The 18,619-nt window shown below is 44.9% G+C and overlaps 1 protein-coding gene and 1 pseudogene across 1 annotated transcript in view; one reads left to right on the top strand and one right to left on the bottom strand.

The window, feature by feature from the left end:
• Positions 1 to 18,619, top strand: part of FBRSL1 (fibrosin like 1) — a 754,268-nt gene that overhangs the window by 324,423 nt on the left and 411,226 nt on the right. Inside the window, 1 exon segment of the mRNA XM_033174384.1 lies at positions 14,306 to 14,407. Within this exon segment, the coding sequence (XP_033030275.1) occupies positions 14,306 to 14,407 (102 nt within the window).
• Positions 3,560 to 3,732, bottom strand: LOC117039338 (annotated as a pseudogene).

The following is an 18,619-nucleotide window of genomic DNA, read 5'->3' on the forward strand; positions in this document are numbered from 1 at the left end:
TTGTGGACTGAAAGGAAGAACAACGGCAGATACCGATCGTATTTGCTGGATTGATTTCTGAACACGGGACACATAAATGAAGTGAATATAGGCAATTTCTGTTTTCTTCAGAATTCTCAGGCATCCCTAGCCCCCAGTGTAAGGATAGAGCTTGTAAATTGCGGACTCTCCCTTAATGTTAAGGACTTGGCAGTTTGAAGACTTGCCCTGGGTTCACGTAACCCAGACAATTCCTTCGTCCTCAATTTTCAGTTCTAGCAGAGGGTCTTAGAGGCTACTCCAAAGCTTCTTTTTACAAAGCTATTCTTTGGTGCCTGTTGTTGGACCCAGAAACATCAACACCTGGCACACCAGGTAAAGATTTATACAGAATAGTAACTTTGGGCTTATTTACAAGACCACACTCTTCTGCACAGGCTCCAATCCCTGAGGCAGTATTTGATACCTAGAGCCTTTTCCTATCCCTTTTGTGTTGTGTCTTTTAGATTGTAAGCCTGAGGGCAAAGTCTGTCTTCTTGTTGTTTTATTGATCGTAAAAGCACACTGGGAGTCTTTTTAGCTGGAAACACATGGGATAAAGAGGCTTTTTACAAGTTGTTTCCTGTGGGAAAGTTGGAATGTCTTGTACCATCTATCACAGAAGATCCCAATTCTTTTTTGTCCTAATTTTTCATCCACATGGGAATTTTCTTAACAAAATGTTTGATGGGTGCATCTTGTGCCTCCGGACTTCCTTAAGCATCTTAAATGCTGTGGGTTTCATAATATGTTCGACAGATCTGTAGCTACGGGGGTGGGAGTAGGAGCTAGCCAGGTTTTTTTGCTCCAGGTGAAGCCTCCAGAGGGGCACCATTGATGCTCCCACCGTGTGTCATAGCTGTCAAGTTTCGGATTTGAAAATAAGGGATCAGCAGTCTCACCTATCCCGGGGACAGTCACATGTCAGTGGTGGGCGGAGCCAGAAGCAAAAGTGGGCAGAGCAGCAATGTAAACTCCAAGCGGGCTCGGGCTCTGAGCAGAGCAAAGAGGAGGGCAGCCATGTGCTCCACGCGATGGAGCCCCATTGTCTTCTTGTCTGATCCCATCAAAACAGGACAGGAAGCAGCAGCTGCTCAAAGGCAGCCAGGCTCCGCCCACCAGCTAACCCTATTGGCCGGCTGAGGGGCTCGGTGGCAACGGATAGGGGCTGATGCAGGGGGAGGAATACACCCCCCTGTAACGGGAAACAGCTCCCACTTGCTTTGAGGGCTGAGGCTTTTCTCTCCAAGTAGGTGAGATCTTCCCACCCAGTCCCTGGCCAGCAGAGGATGAGCTGCTTCTATTAAAAACGGGAAATTCAAGGGAAATAAAAAATAAGGGAGAGCAGTGGGAAACTGCTTGAAATAAGGGAGAATCCCAGGGAAAACGGGATACTTGACAGCACTGCCGTGTGTGTGAGAGTGTGTACACAAATGTGCATGGGAGATGCCAAACTGGGTCTTTGACCAGGGTGAAATAAAGCCTAGTTATGGGTTTGAAGCAGTTTAAGGCCTATTTTCAGACACATTTCAGCCTGAGGCCCACATTCACTCAGGGACAACCTTCTAGACTAGCAGTGGGCATGGCCAGAGGTAAAAGTGAGCGGAACAATGGATGTGAGTCTCTCTTTTTTTGCACAATAGAAATCCATCCACTCAAACCCATAGATTTCTACACACCTGCCCAAATACTCAAGAAGGTTCAGAGCAGGAAGTTATATTTTGTTTGTTTGTTTGTTTGTTTGTTTGTTTGTTTGTTTGTTTTCTGTACTGCCCTTCATCCTAGGATCACAGGGCAGTTTACAATATAAAAACAAAAAAATGCATGACATAGTAATATACATGATCCTAGTTTTTGACTCATGCTCCTAGGTAGTTTGTTTTATTTATTTGTAAGTGAGCATGGTGTTGAGCTGTTACACCAGTCACTTATTTTGTACTCTTGCTCAGGAAGTGCATTATTTAAAGAATTGGAATTCAGATTCATGGTTTAAAAGATTCTTTTTTACCTTTGGAGGTTTAAAAAGTGATTTCAGTCACCTTGCTATAACTTCATCCAGTCGTGCATTGCATTCTATGGGAATTAAGCAATGTTTACATTGACTTCAAACTCAGACAGCGTACTAGGGCTTTAGCCCCATGACTACCTTTTTTTTGCAAATTTAAGTGTCAGCTGCATGATCCATCAATTTAGAATGATTAGTCTCACGTCGCGTGATACCTATGTCCAATGCATGTGTTTTGCTACAGTAATCGGGTGTGAGGTGTGCTGTGTTTGCAAACATGCAAAATGCACATCCCCCTTGACTGGTGAGATCAGAAGGCGCACACATCTACAGACCTTACTTAGAATTGCAGGAGTTGCCTTTTCATTGGATTTAAAACAAAACAAACGTCCACGCAAGCATGCGCACACCAGAGTCCTCTTTCAATCATAAAATCTTCAAACCGTAACGTTGCTTTTTCGTGCCACATATCCTTATTGAGAGGAAAAAAGATTGCACCCTTAATTCAAAGGGAATGTTGCCCTGTGAGCCAGAACTCAATGAAATGTAAGGGGGAGAAATTGTGGAAAAGGGCAAGCAAAGAAAATCAAATTGCAGTGTGTGAAGCGATTTAAGGAGGGACCTGGGGAATACATAATCTCCAAACTGCCAAGTTAGAGCACGTATAAAATATACAAACAAGGCTGATATTTTTCCCAGTTGATCTCATTATGAGGTATGCTTGGGATAGATAAATTCTGTTAGAATGCATTAGGGCTGGATTTTCAAGGAAACAAGTCAGATGCAATATGATTCCATCTTGTTTTGATACATAGGTCTTTTTTTTTTGTAAGAGTCAAAGAAATGCATTTATAAAGCCAAATGGTTTTGTTTGCTTCGAGCTTTAAAAATGAAGGCAGTTCACTGACTTTTACCACATTCTGGCAAGAACAGGCATTTATAATTTTGGCACCTTCTGTATGTCAGCTGAGCATAGTCTGCCACTTAAAGCTCGCCTGCTCAAAATCATCTGACTCAACTGTGGGTGCAATCCTAATGGCTTCACCTGCACAATAGGCTTTCACTTAAATTCCTAGACATTTTAAAGTACACTGGGAACTAGTAATGACTTACTACAAGGTGTGTGTATTTAAATCTAATGTTAGAAAAGCATGGGGATTGCGTTACCCCACAAAAAGGAAAAGTAGACAAAAGAATAATTTCTTTTTCTTGCCTCGCAAGACGAAATTAATTCGTTCCGCAAGACTTTTCGTCTTGCGAAAATTTCGTCTTGCGAGGCACCGTTTCCCATAGGAACGCATTAAAATTTAATTAATGCGTTCCTATGGGGGGGGGAAGTCCGGGGGCGCTGGTCAGAAGGGGCGCCGGCCGATCGCGCCCGCCCTCTTGGGTGGACTGCGCATGTCCACCCAAGAGGGCGGGCGCAATCGGCCGGCGCCCCTTCCGACCGGCACCGGAACCACGCCGCGTTTTAAGGCTGCAGCGGGCAAACAGCAGCGCTGCTGTTCGCTCGCTGCAGCTTTAAAGCGCAGCGCGGTGCGGTGCCGGCTTGCAGTGGTACTGCGCAAGACGAATTCATCTGGCGAAGCACGGCCATAGACGAATTCGTCTCGCGAGTCAACTAAAAACTCACAAAACCCTTTCGTTTTGCGAGTTTTTCGTTGTGCGAGATACTACACTTGATCTTAGCCAAAAGGCCGAGAAGCGATAAAGTTTGATTCTGATTCTGATTCGTTGTGCGAGGCATTCGTCTTGCGGGGTACCACTGTACTAGAATGTGGGTCATCCAATGGAGCTAAAGGGTGAGAGGTTTGGAGGAGGCAAAAGTAAGTGCTTCTTTACACAGTGCATAGTTCAACTATCGAATTTGATACCACAATCTGCGTTGGTGGTCCCCAGCTCGGATGGCTTTAAAATGAGGGCAAGGCTATTAATTAAACAGCGTTTCCGTGTGCTCTGGCTTCCGTCAGAGTGTTCCGTTGCGCCGGAAGCGGTTTAGTCCTGCTGGCCACATGACCTGGAAAGTTGTCTATGGACAAACACCGGATCCCTCTGCCTGAAGCAAGATGAGCGCTGCACCTCATAGTCACCTTTGACTGGACTTAAACGTGCAGGGGTCTTTTACCCAGTGCTTCCCCGCCCCCTAACAAAATGTTTAGGGGTACTCTCACCATTTTATAGTTCAAACCGGGGGAAATAAATACAGTAAATGGACAAAAGTACAAAGATTAATAAAACGTTGTATTGTACCTGGCATAGATAAGATTCAGCAGGACTCTTCCTATGTTTAGTCCCATTTGTGACTCTTGAGAAATGTTATGACTATATACACGAGTCAGCCCCTGCTACTAGCATGAGCAGTGATCTGAGATGTCTGGAGCTGTCGACTTCCAAACTGGATCACTGCAATGTGCTCTGCGTGGGGCTGCCTTTGGAGAAGACTTAGACACTTCAATTGGTCCAAAGTGCAGCAGCCAGATTGCTGGCTAGAGTTCCATTCGATCCCATGAAACAGCTACTCTGGTTTCCAATTTGTTTCTGGGCCCAATTCAGGATGCTTGCAGTAGTGTTCAAAGGCCCAAAACTCGGGCCCCAGATACCTGAGAGAGCACCTCCTTCCCTACAGAGCCAGGTTGGCACAGTTCCTCTTGGTAGTCTCTTCTGCCTTCAGAAGCTTGTGGAGGTGGGGCCCCAGGAGAGGGCCTTCTCTGCAGCAGCCCCTAAGTCGTGGAACTCACTCCCTACAAAAGTACATCTATCACCCTCATTATGCAGCTTCTAGTGGATGATGAACATGCACCTCTTTGCCTTGGTTTCTGGCTTGAGGTGTATTTTTTAAGGACCCAGTTTATTTCTGTAACTTTTTATTTTTTTTACTTTTAAATACTGTGTTGCATAATGTTGAGTTTTAGTGCCGCAACCCACCCTGGGACCTTAGGGAGAAGTGCAGGTAATAAATTAAATGATAATGAGCATGATGAAAATAACCCAACATTGTTTGCCCCTACAACAATAGTTGGAGAAAAATGCATCGCCTGGAAGCATCCGGTACACATTTTGTACTCGTCTCCTTTGTAAACTTTGCAGTACAAAGATTCTGCATATGGATTATCTCATGGGGGAAGGCACACAGTTTCCCTCACCTGCTTTTCTCTCTCCTTTCTGCTGCTGCAAAAAAAGGAACCTTCCTGAAGTTTTAATTGTGATACTTTAAAAAATAAAAATTGTATGCTAAGAATCAAACTTTATAAAGTACTTTTAAAAAGCAAGCAAAAACAGATGGATGTGGCTTTAAGAGAGAGATGGAGGGGGGTCAGGGAGGGGGAAATTGGGGTGGGGGAAGAAATCCCACAGCCTGTTGTAGCAGCTGTAGCTTCAGATCGTGTAGAAAATGAAGGCAGATGATTCAATTTGGCCTGTGCCCCAAGTACATTTCCAAATGCTTCTGTGTGTGCGCAAGATAATGAACAAATATATTGAGATGGCACAAGATCAGTTTGAGTTTGCCGCTGTGCAAGCTGCAGAGCTCCCAGTAGGAGTGAACTAGCTTTGGTAGGTTAATGGGGGTGAGGGTCGCTGAGCCCAGCACCTTTCAGAACAACTTAAGAAAAGAATTTGTCTCCTTTTGCCCCAGGGCTCCCAGTAGCACTCGAAAGGGAGCTTTTGATAAATTGAAGTGTAGTTATTAATAATGAGCAAAGGGGATGGGGGTGGGGGAATGCTTGCAAGTTGAAAATAGATGCAACCCTAAATAAAAATAATCTTTCTGATGACCTGGGACCTGGGAGGAGACTCTTGCTTTAACTGGAGAGTCGAGCTATTTGGATGAAGTTGGGTGGTAGTGGTGGCAGAGATACATAGTGCTAAGGAAGGGGGACTGGGTTTTCCGGGTGAAAACACTTTTCCATTTCCTGTCCTTTACTGTCCTTCGCAATCCACTACACACACACACACACACACACACACACACATGTTCAAGGAAGAACAAAGAGCCGTGGCAGGAAAGGAAAAGGAAAGCTAGAATATAACCAACAGAAGTTATGGTTGGAATGAGTTATGATGTTTAATCATGGGACATGATATCCAGTGGCTCATGATTCTTGGCTGGAACTGTGGCTTGGGATTACTCACAAGCACCTGGAGCCTGTGAGCAGGTTAGAGCAGTTCAAGGTTTGCTGGTTTCCCCCCTCTGGTTCACACAGGAGGGCCTGAATTAGAGATAATAGCGGATGATACTCATTTTATTGACCAGGAAAAAGTCAATCTAGCTACATCTGCATATATTCATCTGCTCGTAACACATACTAAAGCATTACTAGGCAATCTTTGGCCCTGCAGTTGTTGTTGGACTCCAGTTTCCATCAGCCTCCAATGATCAGCGGTGATGGGAGTTGTTCTCCAGCAACATCTGGGGACATGGGTTCCCATCCCTGTAAAAAAGCATTATTTGCTAAACATGGTCCCCTTCAAATATCTTAGACTGCAACTCACATCAGTAGTTCTAGTCTAAAACATTTGGAGGGCACTAGGTTCATAAAGGCTGCAGTAAAGCTTTATTTCTCTGGTTGTTGCCTATTGGCTTTGTGTGGCGCTTTTGTCCACTGTTTGTTGCATGCCTCTTCTTCAGTTTCTAAATCCCAATTCACTTTCCACCACCGTCTCAAATTTTGCTGTGGACAAAATTGAACCTCTATCATGGTTTTATACAAAGATGATATTAGTCCTTTTGGCATTATATTTTCTTCCACTATCTCCCCCCTCCCCCATTTCTAACCTAGGACTTGGACCTTAATGGTTTTTGAACATTTCCCAATTGAATTTGCATCTCATTAATAGTAAGGGGTTGTCCATCTTTGTGAAAATGTTTCTGATAGTACAATGGGTTTTCCCTCCACATATTTATATTATAGGCTCTATAATATATACGGTAATATAATATTGAAAACCAGGTGGAACTGAAATGAAATAGCAGGTGAGGGGCCTAGGACCAGAAACTATGCCCAATTGGTTGAAATCTTGAAAGACACCATGTTGGCATTAAGAACATAACGGCCCTCCTGAATCCATCATACTCTAGCATCCTATTCTCACTGTGGTCAACCCAGTGCCCATGGGAAGTCCAAAAGTAGGACCTGCGCACAACAGCCGTCCTTGTGATTTTCAGCAACTGGCACTCAGAGGCATACTGCCTCCGACGGTTGAGGCAGATCACAAACATCAGGGTTAGTAGACACTGATGAATTTCTTTAATACTATATTGAAGCCTTCCAAGTTGGTGGCCATCACTAAATATTGTGGCAATGGATGTAAAGAAGTGTCATGTAAAAACATTAGGAAGGAGCTGAACCTGGGAGAATCTGCATGCAAAACAGGTTCTGCCATGGAGCTACAGCCCTTTCCCTAGAAGCTGCCTTCTGCTGAGTCAGACAAGTGGTCCATCCAGCTAGGTGTTTTCTACACCGACAGGCAGCAGCTCTCCAGGGTTTCAGGCAGGGTTCTCTCACAGCCCTACGTGGATATGTCAGAGATTGGAACTGGGACCTTCTCCAAATGACAGGGAGATCAGTCAAATTTCAACAAGCGAGCAAGGATCAGCTTTGAAGAAACAAACTTCATTTACAACACCCAGCTGTGCCAAGGGGTACCCCCCGAAACCAGCACATCCCATTTAGCAGAACAAGTTGTCCTCCTAGTTCAGTCCTGCGTGTGTCTCATTAAGATAATTACCAATGAATTAAAGCAGGTTGGCTCAGTGCACTGGCGGCGGGGGTGTGGGCTCCCCTGCTGGCAGGCAGCAGGTGTAAATGAACAAGATCTGTCGAAAAGGCTGATGACCCTCTTAATTCACGGCAGCAAACAGGGGACATAGGTACTGAAGCAAGTTTTCATAATTGATATTTACTCTGAAAGGTTAATGGCAGCAGTGATGCTTCTAATTTGCTTGCCCACGCAAGACCTTGTTAGGTCAGATTCTCTCCATTTACTTCTCTGTGCGAATTGGAAGTGCACAGTTGTTTTCCGTATGCAAACTTTGGAAAGAGGAGAAGACAGCAAAGAGATGACTGCCCTGCCCCAAAGCACCTTCTCATGTCATTTGATTGAAATAAAACCATAAAAGCAGCTGGTGAGTTAATGAACATGGAGGAGAATTTCATCAGGTCCACATTTTTAAAGTCAGCTGACTGACCTATAATTTCCCGTTCCCAAACATAGATGGCAGTTATCGATTGGATGGAGCACCCCTTCAAATTTTTGTGACGATGGGTTTGCTTGTTTTTTAATGCATGTTTCACAAGAATACATATATAAACGAATAATAGGGAGGATGCATAGAAAAAATATCCAGAAATATGTATGGAGGGGAATGGGAAATAGAAAATGCTTCTTTTGGAGGAAAGTGCGTACAGAATTGTGTATACAGTACTGGGGGTAATGGATATGATTTAAATGCACATTTTGTGTGACTTATGATTGAATGCATGCAAAACTGACACGGAACAGGGTAATCCATCCATCCCGTTAGTTAGTTAGTTAGTTAGTTAATGTGTGTGTGTGTGTGTGTGTGTGAGAGAGAGAGAGAGAGAGAGAGAGAGAGAGAGTGCACGTGCGTGCATGTATGCGTGTGTAAAGTTGTATATAGATATGTATGTGGAGAGAGAGAGAGAGAGAGAGAGAGAGAGAGATTAGGGATAGATGGATGAGCCTATTTCTGTCCCATGCCAGTTTTACATGTACTCAGTCATAACTTTCTTCCTCTCTTCTGTGGATATACAACGTAGGAAGCTGCCATAAACCAAGACAGAGAACGAGTCCACATGATGCTGTTGAGAAGGAAATGTGATATGGCGGCTTCTCAATCGCAAATGACTTTGCACTTAGCCGTGTTTACTGATAGCTTTGAAGTAATTACAGTGGTTCCATCTTAGCAGAGGAGCTGGTGTGTGGCCGTGTGCATGCGTGGAGCTTGCAGTTTGTGCTCTGGAACCCCATTCATACCTTCAAAGTGTGTTGGCTCTGTGCATGGGATGGGCAGGCCTGAGGTCGCAAGCTGAACACATGACCTGCATGCATACATTTTGAATCTGTGTCTTGAAGCTTGCTTTCTTATATGTCACTGCTGGACCATCTAACACAGCAATACTTACAGTGCCTCACAGCAGTTTTCCAGGATTTCAGACAGGCTTGCCCGAGATGGAACCTGGGACCTTCTGCAGACAAAGCATATGCTCTCCCCTAGTTTTCCTATTTCAGTTCACACCATGGTAATGAACTTAGTACAGACATCCCCAACCTTCGGCCCTCCAGATGTTTTGGACTACAATTCCCATCATCCCTGACTACTGGTCCTGTTAGTTAGGGATAATGGGAGTTGTAAGCCAAAGCATCTGGAGGGCCGCAGGTTGGGGATGCCTGACTTAGGCAAGCCACTGTATTTCAGGCATAGTTCAGTGATGGGGTCCCAGCTTTGCATGCAGAAAATCCCAGGTTTGATCCCCAGCTTCTCCAGGTAGCTCTGAGAAAGACTCCCTGCCTGAGACATTAGAGAGCTGCTGCCAGTTAGTGTAGACAGAACTGAGCCCGGTGGGACTAATGATCTAATTTGGTATAAGGCATCTTCCTTTTAATATTCTAACTCCCACCCCAGCATTTCAATTATGAAAATAACAGTCACTTTTGTAGTGTTGCTTTTGGTCCTTCAAGGATTACTATATGAGCTCTTCCACATTAATTAAGATTGAGTACCCTGAACTCACTTATTCTGCAACAGCCTGTCCTTCTACTGATTTAAAAGTTGGCAGTGTGTCTGCATCTGCATGTGTCTCTGTGTGTTCCTTCAGTTAAAAATAGGCCAGGAATAGCATAATTGCCCTACAACCTGTTATCAGCAGTTGAGAACAAGCCTCCCCAGTGTGCAAAGTGTCAGGCTGTGTATGACATGCTATCTTAATGTTCACGCACATGCAGGCACATTAGAGCCAAAAATGCATCCACACCAACCCACCCACCCTACTCTCAAATATTTAAATACTGCTGTGTGTGTGTGTGTGTGTGTGTGTGTGTGGAGCTGAGTTCTGGAGGATGGCAACTCTAGCAACTCACACTAAGAAGGAGTCTCCAAAAGGCAAAGACAGGGTTAAATTAGGGACAGCAATACACCAGGGACTATAAAATTGGAGAAGGTACTTAGCTCTGTGGTAGAGGTTGCTGTTTGCATGCAAAAGTCCTGGGTTCATTCTCTGGCCTCTCACATTACAAGGACCTTAGTTAGCAGGGCATGCAAGAGACGGACTGCTTGAAATCCACTGCCAGACAAATAGTCTGATTTGGTATAAGGCCGCAGCATCCTGTGTGATAAACAGGGTTTGAATATATGAAAAATGAGGTACTGCTGTTTTAAGGATTGTCTAATCTCAAAGATGTTAGGGTGGTTTGGCTAGCATCACAATCCGTGGACTATGAGACCTGATAAAGCAGCAGAGAGCAGCTGACTTTGTTAAATGAGTCTCCTCAACAAACTTACGGTACATACAGTTGCAAAGCTCTGTAATGCCATGGTCATCAGCATGATGCCTGTGAGTGCAAGTGTTCCCACCAGTGCCTCCTATGACACCCACAAAAGGTCTCGGGACACATCCCCTCAGAAATCCAGTGTTTGCTTGAGATGTATTGCTTGCTATTGCTCCTGTTGAGGTCCTTGTCTCACTGTGGAGCCAAGAGATGTGTAGGGCCATCCGTATGATTGCGCCTGAGTATTGTCACTGATGCTGTGCTGTACTCAAATCTCCATGGTACTCCAGAGACCTGTGCATCATGAAGAAGGAAGGTTGATGGCAGGAGCACAGTTGGTGCGAATTCCAATTTGAGTTTGACCCAGCACATTCTTGCACCTATTGATGGTGGTGAAGAAAGCTTACTTTTCTGCTACCATTTCATCCTCTAGTAGCCATCCAGCAATATTATTCTGTGTGGCGAGTGAGCTTTCTTCATGTAGCCAGCAAAGCAATGCTATTCCATCCTCGAAGACATGCTGTAGTGCGGGGATTCTTTGGCTGGAGCCTCCCGCGCACAGGACAAGGTCAACTGCACGCGGGATACCAGTTGCTGGGGGATCTGCGACCAGCGCCTCACGTGCACCCTTGCACGGAGCACCGGCCAAGCCTGTGGACGGGACGGCCGGTAATTCCGGAGCCCAGCTCACACCGTGCCGTGAAGAGGGTTGTCCACCAGGCTGAATCTGAAGGATGAGTGAGTCGTTCGGATGAATGAGTGCCTCGTAGATGAATCTGCAAGTACTTGCGACCTCCTAAGTTGTTCCCAAAAGCAAGGAACCAAAGTAAAGGTGGCCAAAACGGCGGCCAAATAATAAGCTAGTAAACGGTAAAAATTAAACTAAAATGAAATAAAGACAGACGACCATGGTTTTCTTTAGACGGCTTTGGCTGACCCGCGCGGGCGGTCTCTTCTCTCTGTACCTTGCCACGCTACCTTCTCTCTGGGCTTGTCCGTTCCACCGTCTTCCACGCTAGCTAGCTCTCTCCTGCTCTAACACTTTTCCTTTCGTTCTCTCTTCTTACACCAGTAGTTCTACCGCGTTTTTCACACCCAGCACAGGGAGCTGCAGCCTTTTATTGACCAGAACAAGCAACGTCATGACCAACACTTTTACCAATCAGAATACTGTTGCTGCCCTTGAAAAGGGCGGGAAGCAGATTAACTGACCACTAAACAGTTTAAACTTGGAGCCAAAAAGTCCCGGCGGAGCGATCCCAGCGGCAAGTCACCTACTGGATCCTCCTTTCACTTTAACGTGGAGGTATACATCAAATAGTGCATAAATAATAATAAACAGATATAAACGACCATAGGTGCAAACGCACCCACGAAGTATATTCCCACACTGTAGTAATTCTGCCCACACAGATCTGGGCAGAATTAGATGCCACAGAGTGAGTCTGGAGAAGGTATCCAGAGCATCATTGGGTCCAGCTGTACTGTATCAGTTTCCATTGTTATGGTGTGAGAATGTGAATACATTTCTTAGAGGGGTTCAAACTTGACCCCTTGGTCCTGCCCATCTTGACTTACTAGATTTAGATATCTGAAGAAGTGTGCATGCACACGAAAGCTCATACCAAGAACAAACTTAGTTGGTCTCTAAGGTGCTACTGGAAGGATTTTTTTTTCTTTTTTCTTTTGTTTAGATTTAGACAAAGTAACTTGACTGAGCGGGTCATTCCAGGTGTGTGTTGGCTAAGGTGTTATCTTTCTGGAAGGAGGCAGAGATGTTTCCCTCATTTAAAGTCCTAAACAGCTATCTCCCAGTGGAAAGGGGGTTATCTAGACCTGTTTCAATCTGGATTCAGGCCTAGTCATGGCGCCAAAAGTGTCTCGGTCACCCTGGTTGATCACTTTCATCAGGTGAAAGATGGAGGAGTGATCCCCTGCTCATTCTCCTTCACCTCTCTGTAGATTTTGATACTGCTGCCCTTGGTATGCTCCTGGAGGGAGTCTGTGAGGTGGGGACCAATGATACACAACTGTTTTATGGTGGTTTGGCTTCTAATGGTTGCTTCTCTAGAATAGCAATAGGGGGTATTACTTGGAGCCATGGGAACTACCCACAGGAATCCATCTTGTGTCACATGCCGTTTAACACCAATATGAAGCTGTCATGAGATATCTTCAGGAGATTTGGAGTGAGGTGTCACCAACATGAAAATAGTATGCAACTCTCTCTGTAACATCTGAATTAGGAGAGGTGGTTCAGGTGCTAGATGGGTGCCTGGAGGTGGTGATGGGCTGGATTTGTCCAAAAAATTAAAGCTGAATCTAGACAAGATGGAGGTTTTATATGATCTGAGTTATCGGGTCCCAATAATTGAGGAGACAGCTTGCTCTAGATAGAGAGGACTGTGCCTCCTTGGAAGCAGCAGGTGCCTAGATTGGGGTTACTCCTGGATCCAGTGTTGCTACTGGAGGCTTGGACAGCCGCTTTGTCCAAGATTGCCTGTTTCCAGCTATCGCTAGTTTGCCAGCTGTTGATGCTTTTTGGATTGAGATGACTTGGCCACTGTACTCCATCCTTTCATAACCTCCAGATTAGATTATTGTAGTGGACTATGGTTTGGAAACTGGTTCAGCTAAAGTATCTCTGAAAGATGGCCATCCTACCTCTGTTTTAAAACCTCCAATAAAGCTGTGATTTGTGCACTGCAGGGGGGGGGGTTGAACAGATGATCCTTGCCATCCCTTCCAACTCTACAATTCTGTGATTCCGTTAAGAACCCCAATTTTTCTGATCCCAATTTATTTGTTGTCATTGTGTGTGTTGGGAGACGCTTCTTTCGTTTAGTTTCCAAATGGCCTTACAGCATATTAAAAATGAATGTAAATAAATTACAATACTGTACAGACACAACCCTACAAAAACACATGCAAGTCATTAAAAATAAACAGAATATAATATGTTTGCCTGTAGAGACATTTGGCCACAGGTCCCTTTCAGGCAATCAGCTGACCCCACTTTCCTTCTACGATGGGTTAGAAGTTAGAACAAGGATGAAAAAATCTGTGGCCTCGAGGGAAATATGTGTCCCTTGGCCTGATTTCATGCAGCCTTAGGCCTAACTTGGCACAGGTGGTAAGGAGGAGGGAACTGTGGGCCAGCCAGGAAGAGGGAAAATGTGCTCTTTACGCTTCTGGCACTGGTCCTGCCCATTTTTTTTTTTTAGTTTTAGTTCCTCCTACCATTGGTTCCAGCTCCTCCCACCATTGGCTGCAGCCACACCCACTGCTGGCTTTCAACCCCCCCAGAAATTACCCCAAAGAGCATGTAACCCATTGAGAGAGAAAAAGTTACCCTGCTGCTGCTTTAAGAACACGGTGAGGCTGTGCCTCGTTCCCCAAATGAGCTTCAGCGCTGACTGGTGGGGAATGAACTGAAAGGGATTTACTAAAATATCTGTTTCTTTTCCTGTTCTTCTCTTTTTTTAATTTCAAAACCAAAAAGTAACAAAATACAAGCATCAAATTCAAAATTTCAAAAACACAACAAGAGGTGTAAAATACTGAGATCACACATGGGTGAAGGGGAGTGTGGGGGCATGTGGGAATCTATAATATTATTTATAATATAAATTTTCTAGCTGCGTTGTATTAACATATAGTAAAAGGAAGCCTAGAGTAATTGTGTATATTTTAATTTAGGCAATCTGTGTAATAGGCTTATGTTAGAATACAAAATACCTGTTTCAATGGGATGGTGTTTTTTGATCACTGCAGATGAAAGTCCCCATGAAGCGATGTGGCAGGAACAGCGAGGACGACAGCATCCGGGAGGCCACCAGCTCCCAGCTCAGCAGCTCCAGGGACTGCCTCAGCGATGTGAGTACCACTGAGAAACGGGCGGCGCTGTGTTGTGGCAATTTCATAAATCTCGCTGAACAAACGTTGGCATCCAGAGGTCACTGTGTAATAACTTTCTCTCTTCCCCCCCCCCCTCCCATGTCATGATTGAGTGTTATGGCATAAGTGGTTGAGCTCCCTTGCAAACACTATAATCATAGCGCAAATAATATGATAAGTGAAAGATCAGAGGCAGGGAAAACAAAACGGAATTGTGCTTCCTGGGAGCAAAAGATGGCTCAAGATGATTCCTTTGAGGGGGAAAGTTGTGGGGGGGGGCTGGGGTGTACGCGAAATTGGTTTTTTTTGTACTTAAAAAAACCAACCAACTGTTGTTCCAATTATTCTAGGCTGCATGGGTGAGCTCACCACTTTTGATGATTCCTGTTCTGAATTGGGGGCAGGGGTAGATTCTGATTAGTGGGGCAGGGTTATGGGGTGAATGGAAATGCTGCTTTTGAATGAAATGTTATGATAAACTCAATGCAAAACGACGCCTAAGTGTATAAACACACAAATGGGCTCTTTATTTTATTTTTCCTTTTTTTTAATCCCCAAGAAATCAATGGAAGTGCTGGGATAATTTTATGTGAAGGCTTTTTTGTGTTAGCAATTAGCATTTTGCCTTCATTAAAACATGATTTTTTGCTAATTAGGACCTTCCCCCGTTAGGAGAGATTTAAATGACGAACAATAATCAAACACTGGCACGAGTCATGTCTGAAATATTAAATTTAACATTTCAATGGTGAGCCACGGTTACATCCCAGAGAGAGTGGGGTTTTCATGTTCCGTTCTATTAATGTGAAATATGCTTCATAACTAAAACCTGTCACAGGAAAAAGCAGCTCACACCAGCCAAATTCAATTGGACAGTTAATTTAGCTTTAAAATTGAAAACACTACCTCTGCTTCAGGATGCAAAAAAGGAAGGGGGAGGAAGCCTTTGATAAGCATAATGTATTTGCTATTAAGGCTTTCAGAGCTCATTCTCCTGAAGAAGGAGAAGAGGAAGGGAGAGAGGAGGGGGCAAAATGGCTCCCACAAATGTGTTTAAAAGCTGAAAGTATTTATTAAAAATGTCAGCAGAAAAGTGCTTTTGGCAGATTAAAGCGGGATTCATCTTGACAGCTCTGACAGCAAAATGTGATGGTGTTGCTGTTGTAGGGTGTGCGTGTGGAATTCAGTCTACATGTTTTGAGCAGGAATGGGGTGCTATAAACATCCCGTGTAGTGTGGGAAGAAATAATAGGGGTGGGGTGGGGAAATCCCATCCCTGTACCTCTGATCTGATCCCAGGAAAAATAAAACGTGTGAATCGGAAAGGAAAGTGAGCAGGGGGAAGGGGGAGGTAGATTCGGCACCTTTGGGGTAAATGATTTTGTTTATCCAGCATTGGTTTGGGTTTGGGTTGCTGTTGATGCAGTTGTGTCCCCCCCCCTTAAAACAACAATTGTTTCCTATTCACCCGCACTATGCATGCAGTAGCTACTCAATGGCTTCTCTCCCTCCCTCTTTCACTGTCTCTCTCACCCACACCAAAAGGTGTATTTATTCCAACACCCTGTTTACTCTAGGACTGGGGGAGGCTACCTAAGGCCTGGGGTCCGGATGCGGCCTACGGACAGTCCGGGAATCAGCATGTTTTTACATGAGTAGAATGTGTCCTTTTATTTAAGATGCATCTCTGGGTTATTTGTGGGGCATAGGAATTAGTTCATCCCCCCCAAAAAAAGAAAAATTCGGCCCACCACATGGACTGAGGGACGGTAGACCAGCCCACGGATGAAAACGGTTGCTGGCCCCTGCTCTGGGAGGCCCACAGACAATAGCCCTATTCTACCTCTGTTCCTCAGCAGTTGGTACTCAGGTACATGTGCGAGATATAAATTTTAGAGGAAGTGTGGAGACCAGACCACACAGCACGAACTGAACAAAGAGCCAGGGTGGTGTAGTGGCTGGAGTGTCAGACTAGGACCCGGGAGACCAGGGGTTTAAATCCCCTGGGTCACTGGGTGACCATGGGCCAGTCATGGTCTCTCAGCCTTACCTACCTCATGGGGTTATTGTGGAGATTAAATGAGGAGGGGTAGAACCATGCATGCCACCCTGAGCTTGCATGAAAGGTGGGATAGAAATGCAATAAATAAATAAATACATGAATAAACTATTGCATGCATTTAAAAAACCCACCAGAAATCTGTGTCTTCGACTACCTCAGGGCCTGGTCTCTAAAGGTCCTGGGCTTGGTGGAAAACCTGAATTGGAAGGGCTTCAGACTCTGGTGAACTGGAGCACAGACGGGATTCCCCTTAGTGTTACAGCATGCTGCCTCTGATCTTGGATGTGCAGACGTGAATAATTATTTATTTATACATACATACATACATACATACATACATACATACATACATATATACATACATACCCTGCCCATGTAGCTGGGTTTCCCCAGCCACTCTGGGCAGCTTCCAACAAAAGATTAAAAATACCGGTACATTAAAACATCAGTTATTAAAAACTTCACACACACACACACACACACACACACACACATACTGCTAGCAGATTTGCAAAGCTAAGCAGGGTCCAGTATGGTTCCAAATTGGACCGTGTGCTGAGATTACTGCATTGCAGGGGTTTGGACTGGGTGACCCTTGGGGGTCCCTTCCAAACCCCACAATTCTATGATTCTATGAGGAGGGGTGAAGCAGCCACCTCAGGTGGATAAAGCGGAGGAGGCAGGGCCCCCCCCCCCACTGCTTTTGCCGCTGTGAGGGGGCATTCCAGTGGCAGCAGAAGTGGTAAATCATGGCAGCACAGCTGTTTGGTTGTCCCTCTATCTACTCATATACATATGGTATGCTTGTGAGCGGGTACGCCATCTGCTGGAGGGCTAGGGGACTGAGGCCCCCCTCCCCAAATTTGGTGGCTTTGCACGCATGCTGCAGGACATGCTCACGTCACACACGTATTTCCCCTCCTAACATATTGGCACTGTACTGCACAGCATCCTTAGAAAAGGCAGATTTTCGCTGTCTGCTTCTCTCTCTCTCTCTCTCTCTCTCTCTCTCTCTCTCTCTCTCTCTCTCTCCCTCCCTCCCTCTCTCCCTCTCCTGGGAATACCAATTTTAGATTTTTAAGTAGCCTAGTCACCTTTAGTGTGCTCACTAAATCCCTTCAAGGATTTTTTAAAAAGTTGGCTTTTTTCTTGATTCAGGCCACAAATGCCTATTGAATTATCTTGTTTTATGTTACAGGATTTACATACCGCTTAATCACCAAAACATTGGTGTGGCTCATGTAAAACAATAAAAAACACACATTAAAAAGTACAGTATCAATAAAAACCAGATGTTCAAAACAAGTTGACCTAGAATAGGTAGAACTTGTCCTAAAATGTCCATTTTCAATCTCTTTCCTATTTTTCAATAACTGGGTCCTCCTTAATTTATTTTAGCACCATCTCTTAGGAAAAGCCCTGCTGGATCAGGCAAGAGGCCCATCTAGTCCTGAGTCCTTTTCTGACAGTGGTCAACCAGGTGTTTCTGTAAGGTCTAAAGTAGGACCCGAGTGTAACAGCACTTTCCCTAATTGTGATTCTGAGGATCTGTGGCTAGGGACCATGGGCAGTTTTCTCCCAATGAATCTGTCTAAACCTTCTTTGGAACCATCCGGTTTGGTGGCCATCGCTCTATCTTGTGGTGGTGAATTCCATGTGCACTGTATGAATAAGTCCTTTCTTTTGTTTGCCCAGAAAGGAATGTGCCCCCCGCCCCCCCCAGACTGGAAAAAGTTGACTTGCTCCTCAGTTAAAGAGTCTTGGGTAGCGGGGCTGAGAATGGTGTCTGCCTTAGACCTTGGACAGTTGTTGCTAGTCAGAGCCGACCAAAGATGGGGAACTGTTGGGCTGCAGCTTCTACCACCTCTGACCATTGTCCATCAGAGCATAAGAAGAGCCTGGTGGATCAAGCCAAAGGGCCATCTAGTCCAACATCCTGTTCTCACAATGACCAACCAGATTCTTAAAGGAAGCTTGCAAGCAAGATCTGAGTTCAACAGCACTCTTTTTCCAGCAACTGGTATTCAGAAGCCAGAGCGGTAACTAGGGGGGTGGGGGGACACTAGCCAGGTTTTTTGCCCCGGGTGAAGCCTCCAGAACCATTGCTGCCTCCAACAGCAGAGGTAGAA

The sequence above is a fragment of the Lacerta agilis genome, chromosome 17 (assembly GCF_009819535.1).
Source record: "Lacerta agilis isolate rLacAgi1 chromosome 17, rLacAgi1.pri, whole genome shotgun sequence".
Taxonomy (NCBI): domain Eukaryota; kingdom Metazoa; phylum Chordata; class Lepidosauria; order Squamata; family Lacertidae; genus Lacerta; species Lacerta agilis.